At 35.2% G+C, this 17,240-nt stretch overlaps 1 protein-coding gene across 2 annotated transcripts in view; it reads left to right on the plus strand.

Moving 5' to 3' along the window:
* Positions 1–17,240, plus strand: part of LOC128228243 (mucin-2-like) — a 40,218-nt gene that overhangs the window by 1,965 nt on the left and 21,013 nt on the right. For both annotated transcript variants that reach the window (XM_052939421.1, XM_052939420.1), the window contains 11 exons: positions 6,447–6,646; positions 7,553–7,639; positions 8,745–8,877; positions 9,441–9,561; positions 10,153–10,243; positions 11,602–11,679; positions 12,304–12,464; positions 13,621–13,670; positions 15,105–15,210; positions 16,209–16,376; positions 16,955–17,096. In XM_052939421.1, the coding sequence (XP_052795381.1) occupies positions 6,447–6,646; positions 7,553–7,639; positions 8,745–8,877; positions 9,441–9,561; positions 10,153–10,243; positions 11,602–11,679; positions 12,304–12,464; positions 13,621–13,670; positions 15,105–15,210; positions 16,209–16,376; positions 16,955–17,096 (1,337 nt within the window). The remainder of the gene's footprint in view (positions 1–6,446; positions 6,647–7,552; positions 7,640–8,744; positions 8,878–9,440; positions 9,562–10,152; positions 10,244–11,601; positions 11,680–12,303; positions 12,465–13,620; positions 13,671–15,104; positions 15,211–16,208; positions 16,377–16,954; positions 17,097–17,240) is intronic.

Below are 17,240 nucleotides of genomic sequence, written 5' to 3' on the forward strand. Positions count from 1 at the left end.
TGCACTCTCACAGATTGAACGTTTTGACAAGTTTTTTTTTTAGTTTTTTTTGTCTTGGAAGTACCCAATTTTTGCGAAAATTCATGGAAACCAGTTAAGTAAGACTGCTGAAAAAAAATGTTTTGTGCATTTTTGTCAAACCGTTAGTAACGGTTTATGCCATAAAACATTAATTTTCGAACGAAAATATAAAAATCTACGATCTGATATTTTGTCAGCAATTTTATATCTTTGGTTTGAAGATATACGCAAAACTTGCTCTTTCCAAGACAAAAAAATAAAACAAAGTTGTAAAAATGGTAAATCTGTGAGAGTGCAGCTTTATGTGAAGACCTCGGAAAATAACTATACTAAGCAGATAATGCTAAATACGTGCAATAACAACATATCGTTAGTCAGTGCAAGAAAACACGATTTGACGTTCTTAAAGCATGGGTATGAATAAATATAATGAAAACATCGTTTGATTAAATATTTAACACTACATTGCCAAACATTGCTCGGTCACGAAATAGGCTTATAACCTAATCAGTTACTATGCTGCCCTGGCATGGTATAAGTTTGTTTGTTAAAGATGCACACTTATTTCCAAATAAGATGTACCACAATTTATACATTTATTGTAATTCAACGAAAAGGATAAAAAAAAATGTCGAAAACAATGGCTCTTATGAAGGATATCGTATTTAATTTGAAAGGATGGTGCAGAAAAGCACGGTATCTCTACATTGTGAGACGATCATCATATATTTTTTAATATTTTAGGACCCACCAGTCATTTAATATCTGTGCGTATTTAGCTATTGAATACACAGTTTCACCATTGTTACCAGTTATTAATATTTTCCATAAATTATTTAGAAAGTAGTAAAAAATGTATCACTCAAAAATGTATGTTTGTTATACATGTGTCTCGGTGTGTGTTTACCACGTGATAAATTACGTCATATATGCTACGTCAGAAGGCAATATTTTGCTTAAAATGAAGAATTAAATCAAAGATAACTTTTATTTTACTTCACCATTTTAAATGAAACAAAGGGCAGTCTATGCCGCTTAAAAAGCTACGCCTTCATTTTATTACCGGAGTTTGAAAAGGTAATTAATTTCATCAAACACTTCGACAAACCTGTTTCCAAAATAATGTTTTGACAGTGCTCCGTCAGACGGCACTATTGTGAAAAGGTTTGTCGAATTGTTTTAAGAAACTACACTCTTAATCAAACTCTGGTGAAAGACCGCAAGAGGGGCTCCGTAAGCGGCGTAGACTGCGCTATTATTCATTTAAAATGGTGAAGAAATAGGAAAGTTATCTTCGTTTAAAGTCTTCATTCGAAGCAAAATATTGTCTTCCGACGTAGCATTTATGACGTAATTTATCACGTGGTATACACACACTGTGTATGTATTGATTTTAAATACGGGTGTCACTTTAACGTTTATTCTTCGACGCTACAATACTATCCACGGGCGACAGACCAAGTGAGATAAAGTTTCAGGTCTTGTTAGGTTGTGGGCATAACGTTACCATAGTTAAAGCTCTCAGTTTGACAACACACTTAGACTACAAACTTTACAAGAAAAAAGTACCCGTGTAAGATAGCAATCTAAATAACCCTGTGACCACCAAAAGTGAATATCGTTACATATATATTTTATTGCTCAATCGGTGAAATATATTATGATCTTACCATGAAACAAATAAGTATCATCTAAATGATAATAGCAACGTTACTTTAATTACGAAAATTGGACCGACTGAAGTGAACGTCAACAAAAAGAGGCTGTGTTTTGAGACATTTTTTCAATATAAGCTAATTATTATGACTTTTTTAATGTAAGCATGAAAGAAAAAAGAAAATATGTTGAATTTTTCGTGAACCAATTGTTTCTATGAGTACTCGGTAAAATTATTTATGTGTATTATACTTGTTTTGTTTTGTTTCGTTAATGTCGTCTGCTTATCGTCCCCGCATTGCTGGACCGTTATTTTGTGATAAAATTTTAAATATAAAGTGTAACAATTGTTCGTCTTACTCCAAATTTCAACAAATATTAAGTAATAAAATTCAAGCTGTTGCATGGAGTATCTTGTTAATGCGATATGGAACGTGTGTGGGTGTGGACGAGAAATACCGGCTATCATATGTTTTTATACATGCTGTCAGCATTATAAATATATGACGAAATAACAAGACCGACTTCCCTCTCCATAATCATGTTTCACTCAAGTATAGGCAAACGGTTCGGTCATGGATATCACATTTTATTAAGCTGTATCATATTTCCAGTTTCACAAATAAGTACGCCCATTATGACACGAAACGCGGCAAACATAAGGATAATTATCTATCCAGTTATCGTTTATGGCCGGCAGAACATGATCATTTTCGGTCTTTGGATCATACCGTCCTGATACGTACTTATAAAGAGTGACATGGTGGTGAAATATGTAATTTGATTTAATCTCGTATAACAGGATAAAATATTTGATTTTTTATCTAGTGGTCACAAGTAAGTATGTCGTGGCTACGACGTACAATCCCGTTGCATCGATTGAGTTTTCTCCCACCTCAGATAAGTAGATCCCAAAATTTAACCATGCTAGAAATTCTTAAGATAAAACGCCCGTATGGAACTCATTTTTAATGGTCATCACATTGTTATTACACCTTTGTTGAAGACTGTAGTCTGAAGCATCATGGAAATGTTGTCTTATGGCATTATTTAGAACGGTAATTTATTATTTCTCGCTTCAAATATCACCTTAAAACAGTTTTCACGCACCTTTCAAGAAATAATGCTTCACTCTCCTTAGAACTATTTAAAGAACTATTTGACTACTAACATAACCTGAATCACTGCGCGCATATCCATGACAACCACGAATTATCGCATATCAATACGCAGTTATCTTCACTAAGCACAAAAGAGTTCCAGCATAAAATACATTTTTACTTAATTTTGTTTAACTGAGGTGGGAGAAAATGCATCTACTATAGCCACTTGTGTAAGATAGGTTCATCCCGACCCTAAGCTCGGGTCGGGATGAACCTATCTTACACTCTCGGCAATGGAAGATACTAATAATCTCGCGGCCATGATTTAGTAATATCGTAGCCACGACGTACTAACTTATTTCTACGACATATTATGTCATGGGAAAGATTAAATGTTAGTCGTTGGAACAAGACAGTAAGTCATGGAAAATACAAATGAAGTCGTAGAAACGACTAACAAGTCTTGGCCACGAGATAACAAAAACATCCCACTTGTCACCTCTACTATGTTATAGTTAGATGAAATGAATTTAAATCTTGATGATTAAGAATGGGCGGATTGAGCGTTGCGAACGAGCCCTTCTTTATCATTAAGATTTTAATTCAGGCCATCTAGCTGACTTCGAATACCACCTCATTGGCTGACACATTGTCAGCGCAAATCTGACGCAGGGATTGTGTATCGTATGAGAGGCAGTGAGGGGAAAGTTGTAATTCTTAATGATTAAGCCTAGTTCTTTATGATGGCCTGTCTGCACCTTCATTGGCCTTAAATGTTGTATTCTTAACCACTTTATAATGTAAAATATTCCACCTTCATTTTCAGCTAACGAAATTAGAGAAACCTAATCATAAAGCACTAGGCGTAATCATAAAGAATTTCATTTTTTGGCGGGTGTTAAATGCTCCGCCACCTCACTCCCTGTGTCAGATATTTACATTGACAATTTTAAGTCAGATAGATGAACAGAAGAAAAATCAGGAACGCTCAATCCGCCTATCCTTAATCATTAAGATTTTACTTCATGCCATCTAACTATAAGATAAACTCAAAATGATTTTGAAAAAGCCTGAACACGGCGATAATATCATTAAATTTACTAAGTATCACCAAGTGAGAGAAATAGACTAACATTAAATTAAACACGTTTTACTACGACAATGCTCTTGACGTTATAGCTACGTCGCAATAGAACGTCGGTGAGCTAAAATAAATCCACGGTAACGCATATTTTTTATACAGAATGAAACAAAAATATATAATGTTCATCAGTATGAAAACTATGCAAATGCAATTCAGAAATTTTGTTTTCCCGAGTGAAACTGCATTTGATTAGATTTGCACCAAGCTGTTGTGCTTTTCAAAGGAAGTGTATCGCATATACTGGTGATGTGGTCATAAAGTATGGAAGCGTATATCGCATATACTGGTGATGTGGTCATATAGTATGGAAGCGTATATCGCATATACTGGTGATGTGGTCATGTAGTATGGAAGCGTATATCGCATATACTGGTGATGTGGTCATATAGTATGGAAGCGTATCGCATATACTGGTGATGTGGTCATATAGTATGGAAGCGTATATCGCATATACTGGTGATGTGGTCATATAGTATGGAAGCGTATATCGCATATACTGGTGATGTGGTCATATAGCATGGAAGCGTATATCGCATATACTGGTGATGTGGTCATATAGTATGGAAGCGTATATCGCATATACTGGTGATGTGATATTGTAGTACGGAATCGTATTTCGTATATACCGATGATATGAACATGTAGTATGGAAGCATATATCGTTTATACTGATAATGCTGTCATATAGTATGGAGACGTATATTGTATATACTGGTGATGTGATCGTGTAGTATGGAGACGTATATCGTATATACTGATAATGTGATCATGTCGTATGAAAGCGTATATCGTATATACTGATGATGTGGTCAGGAAGTATGGAAGCATATACCGTATATACTGGTGATGTGGTCATATAGTATGGAAGCGTATATCGCATATACTGGTGATGTGGTCATGTAGTATGGAAGCGTATATCGCATATACTGGTGATGTGGTCATGTAGTATGGAAGCGTATATCGTATATACTGGTGATGTGGTCATATAGTATGGAAGCGTATATCGCATATACTGGTGATGTGATCATGTAGTATGGAAGCGTATGCCGTATATACCGATGATGTGATCATGTAGTATGGAAGTGTATATCGTATATACTGGTGATGTGATCATGAAGTATGGAAGTGTATATCGTATATACTGATGTTGGCATCATGTAGTATGTAAGCGTAAATCGTATATACTAATAATTTGATCATGTAGTACGCAGGCGTGTATCGTAATAAATGGAGTCAAGTGGAAAGTACATGGTGACAATACTACATGGCCACATTATCAGTATATACACTATATATTTCTATACGTTTTCTTTCTTTGGCTCTCCTTGATTCAATGAGCATGTATTTCTTTCATAATTTGTTATTCAAATTTGTTCACCTTTAAGGCAATATTGAAATAAGGTTTAAATTTCCATACCAAATCAAAGAACTGGGTCAATGGTAATTAAGTCAACTTGAAAGGGTTTGTTTGAAGTGCCCTGTAAGTTTATTCACGACAGTCCACAATACGTTACAGCATCTGGAGTATTTGAAGTTTTCATTGTTTATATACATGTATTCATTATAAAAGAAACAAATCAATTAAAAGCACACAAATGCATCTAAATAAATAAAATAAAAATAGTCCAATACGACGGAGAAACAACAGACATAGTTTTATTTTATATATGTCAAATTGTCGTAATAAATATTGCATTATTTAAACAACCAGAAAAAAGTATTACACTGTAACCTCATGGGCATGCGCAGATATCTACTTCCGCAAAATAGAAATAGGATGCTTGTCTACGAATTTCAAAGCTTTTGTTAAGAAAAATATTATTTTGAAAATACTGTTTAGGAATAAAATAAAAGAAATACTATTTCTGTTGCTCGATTTGTGGGATAGTATCACATAATTATTGAAATGACGTCAATCGGAACTCCTCGGTCAGTTTCAATCAAAAACAACATTGAGTGTATGCCGGTACATATGTAGAAGTAGTTCGTAATAGTGTTAACTGACTATAGTGTTTAGACGTGTATTGTGTATATCTTAGTGAAATTAGTTGCCGGTGAAGTGAATAATTGCATTAAAATATGAAGCGGAAAGTCATAAAGTTAAACGATGTTTTTCGCTGAAAATGGCCGAGGAGTTCCGAATGGGCTCGACGTAAGTAAATGGAAGTGATACAGCCCCAAAGAAAACCCGACTATCATAACAGTTTGTGTTTACCACCTGATAACTTTCGTCATAAATGATTTGTCGGAAGGCAACATTTTGATTCGGATGAAAAGTAAATAATAGTTATTTTTGTTTTAAATCTTTATTCGAAGCAAAATATTACCCTCTGACGTTGTATGTATGACGTAATCTATCACGTGGTATACACACACTAAATTATATGCTGTATGTTTCTAATCAGTCAAATAAAGCCAATAGTATAACGTCTCCTTTGTCTTTAGTTCTTTTCCCAGCCAAATAGCTTAGTCTAATAAATAATCTTAAGAAATTATTTCATGAATTCGTTATTCTTTTACAGAGGATGTAACCGTCAACGTATCAACAACTTCCGACCGTAGAAAACGTTCTGCAAATGGTTTTCCGCAAGATTTTGACGTCAGATTTACGTCAAATCACGTACATTCAGATTTAAAACTAAGCATAAATGACGTCAGCGATGACGTACCAGTGGCTATACAGAGGGCCGGGAAAATGGTGTCTTATCGGGTGTCATCAGAGGTGGGTTGTAAAGATTTTTATCACAGTTGCTTAACGTTTGGTTAGACGGCCTGTTTTATTCCCGAGATGATCTCTTGTTTTCTGGAAGTCAGGAAATAGAACAAATGCGTGCTATATCATAACTTTATTTTAATAAATAAATATCTATTATAGAAAATATGAACGTTTAAATGCTTCCTATTTTAATAATGCGATGGAAATACGTGTACACTTTTCTTCAAAGGCGCACAATATAGGACAAGGCAATGATTTTTTTAATACATTATCATGTTTAAATTATGTTACTTTTATGATCGAATACAAAAGCACTTTAACCAATTGTGAATCAGTTGTCCGATAGCTACATTATTAGCCAGCTGTTTGACAAAGTTATTTACTGTGTTAATATTTGAAAGACTGGTGCCAGGCTAAGAGATCAACTTGGGCACGGACTCGCTCCAGAAGATGTAATATTTAACGCAATTGTGCAAGCAACAGTGAATCAGCTGTTTGACAGCTACATTTTAAGCGTCGTCTTAAAATAGTATGAAAGCATGGCCGTTTATTTGCGATATAAGAATGCGAGCAGTGAGTTGGAGCACGAACCATGAACACAGTCCATGCGTTTATTTGCAAAACCAATGTGCATGTAAAGAAATTTTCAATTTGAAAATGTCATTAGTCCATTTAATAGACCAAGTCCCCGTCATAAATAACTGAAATATGCAATCTAGAATCTAGACTGAGCAGGAAAAAAGTGGCCAACTAGTTTTCATTTTCAATAGATTATCATAAACAACATGGGCGTTTATAAATTTCCTTAATGGTATTGTGTTCTTTTGTTGCATAGCACAAATGCACCTTAGACTTATAATAGAGTGTGCAATTTGGTTATTATTATTTCTTGATAAAATCTTATTGTTGCAGGCCGCCGCATTCTACATGGACGTTTCAAACAAAGCGGCATTCATCGTATGGCGGGCTGACGATCCTGAAACGGAAAACTTTCTTTTTGTAAGGGGATATAAATTCTATTTATCGTTTTAGTGTTTATAGTTAAAGTCAAAACACGTCATCATCAACGTCATCGTCGTCGTCGTCGTCGTCGTCGTCGTCGTCATCATCATCATCATCATCATCATCATCACAGCTGCAGCAGCAGCAGCAGCAGCAGCAGAAGCAGTAGCAGAAGCAGCAGCTACATCATCAGCAGCACCACCGTCACCAGCACCGTCACCACCATTATTATCATCATCATCATCATCATCATTATTATCATCATCAATCATCAACAACAATGTCAAATTCACAAAAAGTCCATTCTGATAAACGTACTTAAATAACACGCCTAATAATATTTCAAAAATGAAATCCGGATTGCCAATCCTGTTTCCTGGTACATCCTGAAAATAACGATTAATCATACTCTTTATCTTGAAATCGTGAATGTATATAATTTGGTTATAATTTGTATGTACCATCCGTGCTTATTGGCGATCTCATTACCATGACATGCCGAGTCACTAAATTGCCACTGATAACAGTTCTATTTTTGTAATTGTGTAAGATTAATTGATTTTTGTGCGAAAAAAAAATCGCTTTCTTTAAAAAAGTATTATTATTATTTACTATTATTATTTTTTTATTATTATTATTTTTATTATTATAATTATAATTATTATTATTGCTACTACTACTACTGCTACTACTACTACTACTACTACTACTACTACTACTACTACTACTACTACTACTACTACTACTACTACTACTACTACTACTACTATATGTTCAGTTAATATCGCTTTCATAGCAGTCGGGGGGGGGGGGGGCAATGCGGCACTGTGTACATGTTTTTGTTGGGGTTTTTTACTGATTTTTTTCGCACCTCTGATTATTTTACGACTATATCATATATTGTACTTTCTGTATAATTCAAGTATTTTACATTTATTATACATTTATCAAACCATTGCTTTTCACAATAATTTCTAACGCGACTTTTAAATTGAAGGGTCATTTACTTATGTTGTAATAATTTTTGGTCCGACCCATTCGTATATTTTCATCATATATGTGTGATATGAACTTGTAACTGTTTACTTCATACAATAATCAGTTCGGGACGTATCAGTCTGGCGATCGAGAGCTGCTGGTGCAGCCACCAACGTCCGCCGACGCCGGCCACTCCGTGACGGAAATTGAAGAAACCAGTCCGACTGAAACTGACTTCCTGATAAACCCTGAATTCGGTGAGTTCATAAAAAATCCCTCCTCGTTTGATCACTGGACTGAAATGATGCGTAACAGTTAAAGCAACCGAGCGGGTACTGGATGGTAAAAAGTACTTACAACTTTTTACAAAAAAGAACATTTGAAAAATCATCAAGTATTTTTATCGGTTCATTTATTTTCTGCTTAATTTACCATTTTATTTTCGTTTAAAAAAATAAATCCACTGATAACATCGTAAATGATGTCAAAGCAATTTTCAAAGCTTGACTGCCCAAGTACACTATATGATTGCCTTCGCATAAATACGTATCAGTTGTTTACAGTGTTAAAATATCAATTACAGGTGTTTAAGTGTAATAAAAATAAATCCTAGAAGTTATGTAAGGAATATAATCCTATACAAAACCCGAACAATGTTTGATGTATGGGGAAAAGTTTTAAAAAGGCTTGGGCGTATATTGGTTGAATAAAACATAAATAGAAAATAGAAACCACAGCAGTTTTTGTTATTTTTTTGTTAAAAATCATAATTTATTCATTTAGTAACTGCTCATTAATTACAAACATATTGTTTTACTAGACGCAAGCAAAGTGGAACAGATGGTAGCATCAAATGCGACGGACTCCGACCGAGGGAAGAGACAGGCAACAGCTTATGAAGTTGAAATCTTCTTTGTTATCGACTACAGTCTTTATTCCTTGTATGTCATTCTCAGTTTTATTATCGTTGTTTACCCACTTTTAAGCAAAACACAACAGAATAGTATTAAATTCACGTTTAATTAACATTTATTTGTGAAACCTTAAGTCAGTTTATAATATCTTGCATCCATCCATCCATCCATCCATCCATCCATTATATTACTTAGAACTAAAATTAGAATAAATTACTAAATGGAAATTTGTCAGCTGTTTTCGTTACCAAATGCAAAATTGGCAGCGGTTTTCGTTATCAAATGGAAATTTGTCAGCGGTTTTCGTTACCAAATGCAAATTTGGCAGCGGTTTTCGTTATCAAATGGAAATTTGTCAGCGGTTTTCGTTACCAAATGGAAATTTGTAAGCGGTTTTCGTTACCAAGTGGAAATTTGGCGGTTGTAATTCATTTTATGTTTTTTTGGCTGTAAGAGAGTGTTGAATAATTAAAAGGGCATATGTTCGGCGATCGCATTGGCAAAGGCTTATGTCTGAACATTTCATAATTATGTAACCTATTTCCAAAAAGAATAAAATAAACTATTTATTTCTCATAACGGTTCTTCTATGTACTAATATCTTGTTTCATTTTCTAGTTGGTATACGAAAATGACGGGCACCGATTCAGAAAAGCAGACATCAGCGATTTCAACCATCAAACAATTCTACGCTTTTGTTTTAAATGCGGTAAATATCATTTTACACATTTTTTTCTGCTGTTTTAACAAACAGGCCATCATTCCAAACATTTCAATAAATCGTGATTATCTTAAAAGTCCTATTCCTTATTGAAGTGACACTCTTATTCAATATCAATGCATGTACATGTATAACGAACATATATTTTGACTGATAAACCTTTAACCACTTACTTAATAATGCATTTATGGAAAATATTAATTACTGATAACAATATTGTAACCGTGTGTTTAATAGCTGAAAACGCAAAAATATTAAATAATTGGTGATGGTATCCATCGTATTTATATATATATATATATATGTTCGTATTATTTTTTCAATATAAGATAAAAAAGAAATATAATATGCCCAAAATGCACCATTTCGGACTAGAAATTATGAGAAAAAAATATTTGGAGGGTACCTCGACCCCCTGCAAACATATTAAACAAAATAGAGCCGCCCCTGAGTGTATAAAAGGTTTTTGCTTTTTGTAATATTCACACAAATTGAATTAATACAGTCGTTTACGGCCAATTAAGTCCATTAAAATGTTTTCGATGTAAATCATCTGCTAAAAAACAGCCAGTCTGAATTTCTAACGTCATTTATTTTTGGTGGACTTAGTCACGGTCATTCAGAGTGCATGTTATGTCCAATTAATTTACGGTACGGCTCGTGGCGATAAAATGAAAAGTCAATTTTATATAGAATAAAATCTCGGCATTCTTAGTGAAATGAATTGAAATGCCGAAATACATGTCTAAACAATACAAACACTTCTTAAAGAAATAAGGTTTGATGTTATGCTATATCAGCGTTCGTGTTTATTTTTGTTTTAATAAACGATTACGTCGGCAGGCTGGGGCGCAGCAGAAGATCAAAAACTATATACTTGCAAACTTCTTAGTGTTAAAAGCGAAATGCCTATTGGTTGTCTCTCTATACTGATTAGAATGCATGCAAATTACAACTCCGCCAAAGTTTCAATTAGTAATGAAAACGGCCGCCAAATTCCCATTAATTAAATTATTGATTTTATTTTGTCGGCATTTTGCACTGAACACTTAAAAAGTAATCTTTTAATTTTGTCTTCTTAACAATCAGTCGCCTGCCGAGTAAATCGTTCAGAAGATAAAAAAATCAATTCAATGACCTGTGGTGGAAGGCATTACCATGTACAATTTTGTGGGAAAATATGGTATTTTTCAACTCATTTGAAATCGCTTCGATGATTACTATATTTCATGCTGATTTTGGAATGAAAAACGCAACATGCGTACTTTAATCTCGTTGATTTAATTTCAAAAGAAATTAAATTCCAAAAATCAAATTTTCAAGATATATGCCTTGTTTATTCACAGATGAACGTTCGCTACAGCTCAGTGACGGGTTCAGGCTTCACCATTTCTCTCATTTACGCGGGAATATCCATTGCCACGGTAAGTAGCACACGGATAACTATCGTTAGTGATCAACATGATATTTTGTCCAACGAGAAGGCATTCCAATAAATTATGTTAGTAAATCAGCAGTCTGCCGTTACTGATTTTAATCAGGTGAAGCCGTAAATATAAACAGTGGCTGGTCCAATTCGTGGGTAGTTTACATAATATAATGTAGACCATCAGAAAACTTGAAAGTATGTACTTACACAAAATAACCGGTAATGCGTCGCATCAAACCATTTACCTTTAAGAACATTATGTTTAACCATTACAGTCGAACCCCGTTAGCTCGAACTCCCAGGGTCCGGCGAAAATACCTCGAGCCTCAGAAAATTCGAACCAAACGGGAATGCTTACATTCAGTATAAATTGGTCCTTAACATCAAGTTCGAGCCAACGATGAATTCGAGCCAGGCGAGTTTGAGCCAACGGGATTCGACAGTATTTGATTACTTAGTTACCTCTGTTTGCAGAACAGGCTGAGAAGAGTTGTTGGCGACAGTTACATTAACAAAGTTGTTCCCATTCAAGAATCCGACACTAAAGTGGTCGGCATTTATGGTTTTATCTTAAAAAATTTAGAAGCGACTTTAACAGCACATTATGTCCATATTGTAGAGCTCTTCGGACGCCCCGTACATCGAGAACAATCTACAATCATTCAGTTTTGAAGGCCGACCAGCGTTCTTGGCAGACACCGTATTGACTGCCTTCAGGGACTGGGGTAACATCAACCTGAAACCGCAATACAACTTTGACATTGCTATGATGTTTACAAGGTAATTTCGACTCACCGCTTACGGTAAAAGTTAGTCTTCGGCCCTACAGGTTCCGAAAATGTTGTGGTACTTGTCATAGCACCGTTTTCGTCGCCGTTGTGTTTAACAATGGTTTGAAACCGTTTAAGATATTTACACAATACGTACACGTTTTACCACGGCACCCTGTATAAGTATGTGAAGCAATACTACTGTTTCTAGTATACATTTATATAAATAGACGGGCACGTTGCGAGGGCTGAAAGCGAAAAGGTTCTTTCTGCTTCTATATGTTATGTCACTTAGAACCTTTTCGCATTCACCCCTCGGATTGCGCTATATCGATACATTGTAAATTTGTTTCCAAGAAGGTCATTGGTTGCTAAGATATAAGGTGGTTGCCTAGCGAGTAAGTCGTTGCTAAGGAGGTCAATGGTTGCTGAGGAAGGTGATGGTTAATAACAAGAATTGTCGATGAATGCATAGGTTAATATGAAAAAGGTGGTTTCTTGGGAAGTTGATGGTTGCTAAGGATGTCATGGTTGTTATGGGAAGAGATGGCTGCTAATAAAACAAAATGCTGCTAAGGATGTCATAGGTCATAGGTCAGAAAAAAGAGTGTGGCCAAGAATGTTTGAGGTTGCTTTAGAGGTCGAATGCTGATATGGAAAGTGATGAGCGCTATAGGATAGCTGGTAAAGTAAAATTATATCAATCTCAGCTCGTTGCACCGCAGCTTTTGTTACATAGTTTTCTTATGTAAGTCTATGTCAAACAATTTACCCCCATTACACGGAAACTTGTGTTCACAGAAACACGATTAAAAAACAAATTATAGTGTACAACTTTATAACGATAAGCTAAGTCATAATTATGAGTTAGTATCTCCTATTTACGAGATAGTAAGTCGGAATTAGGAGATAGTATCTCATTATTAGGACTTAGTAAGTCATAATTGTGAGTTTGTATCTCCTAATTAAGCCTCGGTAAATTCGAGCCAGGCTGAAAAAAGCTTACCTTCAGTATAAAAATGTTTCCTTAACGTCCAGTTCGAGCTATCGAGGAATTCGACCCAAGCGAGTTCGAGTCATCGAGGAATTCGATCCAAGCGAGTTCGAGCTAACGGGTTCGACTTTATTAACTTATGTACTATTAATTGTTTAATTTTATGTTTCAGTTATGAAATGGGAAGTGCTGTCAGCAATGTGTTTGACTCCTCAACAGCAGGTACCAATATGAGTTTTAGTATGTAAAAATAGAAAAGAAGTAAATAAGTATTAAAAAATAACCTAATGAGTTATTTAAGACTTTTCGAGATTTTTACCATTCTTAAATCGGTATTATTCTAGTTGCACCATCAGTGAGGGAAGGGCTAGTACGGTTTAAGGATATGCTTTTCGCCACACACTGGACTCGTATTTTTTTCAAAATAAAAAAGTTCATTTACGTGACAAAAGTTTTCTTATAAATCAGCTATTTCGTTTGTACCCTAACATTTTCCTCACATAATGTTTGCATCAACCCATATCACGTCCTCCATCTGATTATGGTAGATCGCACCGTCGGCAACCACGGTATTTTATTCCGTTACACTTCATAAAACCGTGGGACAGGTGACAGACAAAATCTCGTTTTAATAAATATTCATGAGGCAGGGGAAGAAACTCTATTCCCAACGAATTCGCATGTTATAATTAAATGCTTTTTAATAACCGAGTATCGTCAGTAGCCTCCACAGGCGAGTGGTCTAAACTGCTGTCAAAACAATTGTAGAGAAACTCAGACCAAGTTCAATTCCAGCTTTCGCAAGAACTTTTTTTCTACAGGAAAACAAAAGTGCACATCTGTGCATATTTCCGCAATTGGTACGTTGTGGAACCAATGAAACTGCCTCTTTATTTGTTTATAATTACGAAATCTGCCAAATTGCCAACGGTACACAAAAAATACAGCGTAGTAGTGTATCTGGGTTATCCGACGATGGGTAGATCGTGGTTATGAGTGATGTATGAATGCCCAATTCTTGTATACCGGACGTGTGTTTCCGGTCATGTGACCAGTGCTGGATAAAAAACCATCTTACACCCCCATGTAAGATGAGTCACGCGCAACAACGCGCAACTTCTTATTTCTTGTATTGCATGGTTTATGAAATAAATATTATGCCATTTCAATAAAGCCTAATCATATATATATATATATATATATATATATATATATATATATATATATATATATATATATATATATATATATATATATATATATATATATATATATATATATGTATGCAAGACTTTAAATTAAATTTGAAAATAAAATAGTCGTAAAATACGCGATTTTAAGTTATTTAAAATTACTAGGCCTTATGACGTCAGTAAAAAACGTCGCACGCGCTTTTTGTTGAATTGAACAAAAGTGCGTTTTCTACGTCATTTTTTCCACCGACCTATATTTTATATATTCAACCAATTACGCAACATCCAAGCCGTAATGAATTTTCAATCGCGTTATAAACGCTAATGAAAAGTGTGGTATTCTAAGACAATATTTGAGCAAGTATCAACATTTGCTAAAGGGTTCCAGCGTTTGTTTTTTTGTAATTAAAAAAAGCATTTTACAAACCATGAGCGAGTCTTTTTAAGTGTCACGGTATTGCAGGTCTGGCCTACACTCCCGGCGCGTGTAGTAACTCGAATTACAACATCAACGAAGACCATTTCGGGGCAGGTCTGGCCACGGTTGCTGCACACGAGTTGGGACATAAGTAAGCGAAGGACATGAGGCTTCAGCTTAATTAAAAAATAACTAATTACAATGGCATATTTGTAAAATGACATCGGATAAATCTTATTAAAACCTTCGTATGCTGTTCGGTAGCAGAACGAGTCCTTGTTTACGTATCTCATAGGGCAGAAAACACCAAATCGGAAGTGACAACCTAAAATTACAATGTTTTAATCTATTTCTTTTTATCTCGTACGACTGAATTAAAGCAAGATTATACCATATTAGACCACGAGCTACTTACCCGCTGTATATGTTTTGAAAATGTATTTTCTAACCTTGCTAAATGCTTAGTACACAATTGGATTTCGCTCATTTATGGTCTTTGGGATTGCGAAGATCTAGGAATCAGCGTTACCTCACACGCATATCGGTCAGTTCACTAAAGAATAGATATGGATTGTATTTAATGGCCTCTAGCAAATAACTCCCTTATAATTAATGCTCATATTGCAGTGTGTGTATACCACGTGATAAATTACGTCATAAATGCTACGTCGGAAGGCAATATCTTGCTTCGAATGAAGACTTTAAACAAAGATAACTTCACTATTTTAAATGAAACATGTGGCAGTCTACGCCGCTTACGGAGCCACGCCTTCGGTCTTTTACCAGAGATTGATTGAGAGTTAGTTTCTTGAAACACTTCGACAAACCTTTTCACAATACGGCCGTCTGACGGAGCACTGTCAAAACATTATTTTGGATACAGGTTTGTCGAAGTGTTTGAGGAAACTAATCACCTAATCAAACTCCAGTAATAAGACGAAGGCATGGCTCTTTAAGCGACATAGAATGCCCTTTGTTTTATTTTAAATGGTGTAATAATAGAAAAGTTATCTTTAATTCAAGTCTTCATTTTGATTAAAATGTTGCCTTCCGACGTAGCATATATGACGTAATTTATCACGTGGTATACGCACACTGTATTGGTTATCATAAAGTTCAAACAATTACCCCCAATCCCATGTTATTCAGCTTGGACGCTCAGCACGATGGTACGGGCAACGTTTGTTCCAGTACCGACGCATATGTGATGGCTCCGTCTAGCGGCGTCTCCTCTGACGACATCAAAAACCTCCGCCAGTTCTCATTTTCGTCATGCTCCATCGACTACTTTACTGCGTACATCACAACGTTAAACAAGTAAGTAAAAGTACAATTTAGGTAATAGTTAGACTAATTAAGTAAGTTTTAATTATTAAGAAGGGCGGAGTGGCACTGGTTAGTGGTTAGGTTTTTACCTAAAACGTTTTAGAATACAGCGTACACTTTCAGCCAATGAAATATCAGGTAGGCAATCATTAAGTTCTAGACTTAATCATGAAGAATTTAACTTTCGCGGGTGATTAAACGTCTGCCCACTGCCACGCATCCGATACTCTTTTTAACTTTCAACGTCAGATTTTGTGAAGCCATTGGGCTTGTTTACTTCACACTCTCCGTCCATACTTAATCATTAAGATTTTACCTCAAGTCATTTAACATTTACCTTAAAGTCTTAGCAGGAGGGGAACCAATCTATGACGCTATGTTTATTAAGTTGTAAAACTATAAATCTTGACGATTTTAGCGTGGTACTTATTGAATGCTAATAAGCGATTTCATTGTCTGGAAATGTAGGTTATGATAATGTACGTGAAGTTATAATATAAGTTTATATTATACCTTTTTGACAGAATGATAGCACATGTTACTCTTGAATACTTGTCTGTATTTTTCAGTGGCGAGAACTGTCTTGCAACCCGCACCGCCAACTACGACACATCTGACCTTGACCCTTATTTGGGTGACCTTGCCGGTCAGGTGTACACTCCAGATCAGCAGTGTGAATACTTGGAGGGTGAAGGCTCCTACCTCTCCAGGGTACATCTATTGAAATGGTTTACTTCTGAAACCTTTTATAAAGGACCACGAACGATATTTCTCTCCAAATTATAATATTTCTTATGTTTTTCTTATGTTTTACTTGCCTTACCCATTTTGAGAAAGCGTTTCTCTTCTTGATTA

Source organism: Mya arenaria, chromosome 3, assembly GCF_026914265.1.
Source record: "Mya arenaria isolate MELC-2E11 chromosome 3, ASM2691426v1".
Taxonomy (NCBI): domain Eukaryota; kingdom Metazoa; phylum Mollusca; class Bivalvia; order Myida; family Myidae; genus Mya; species Mya arenaria.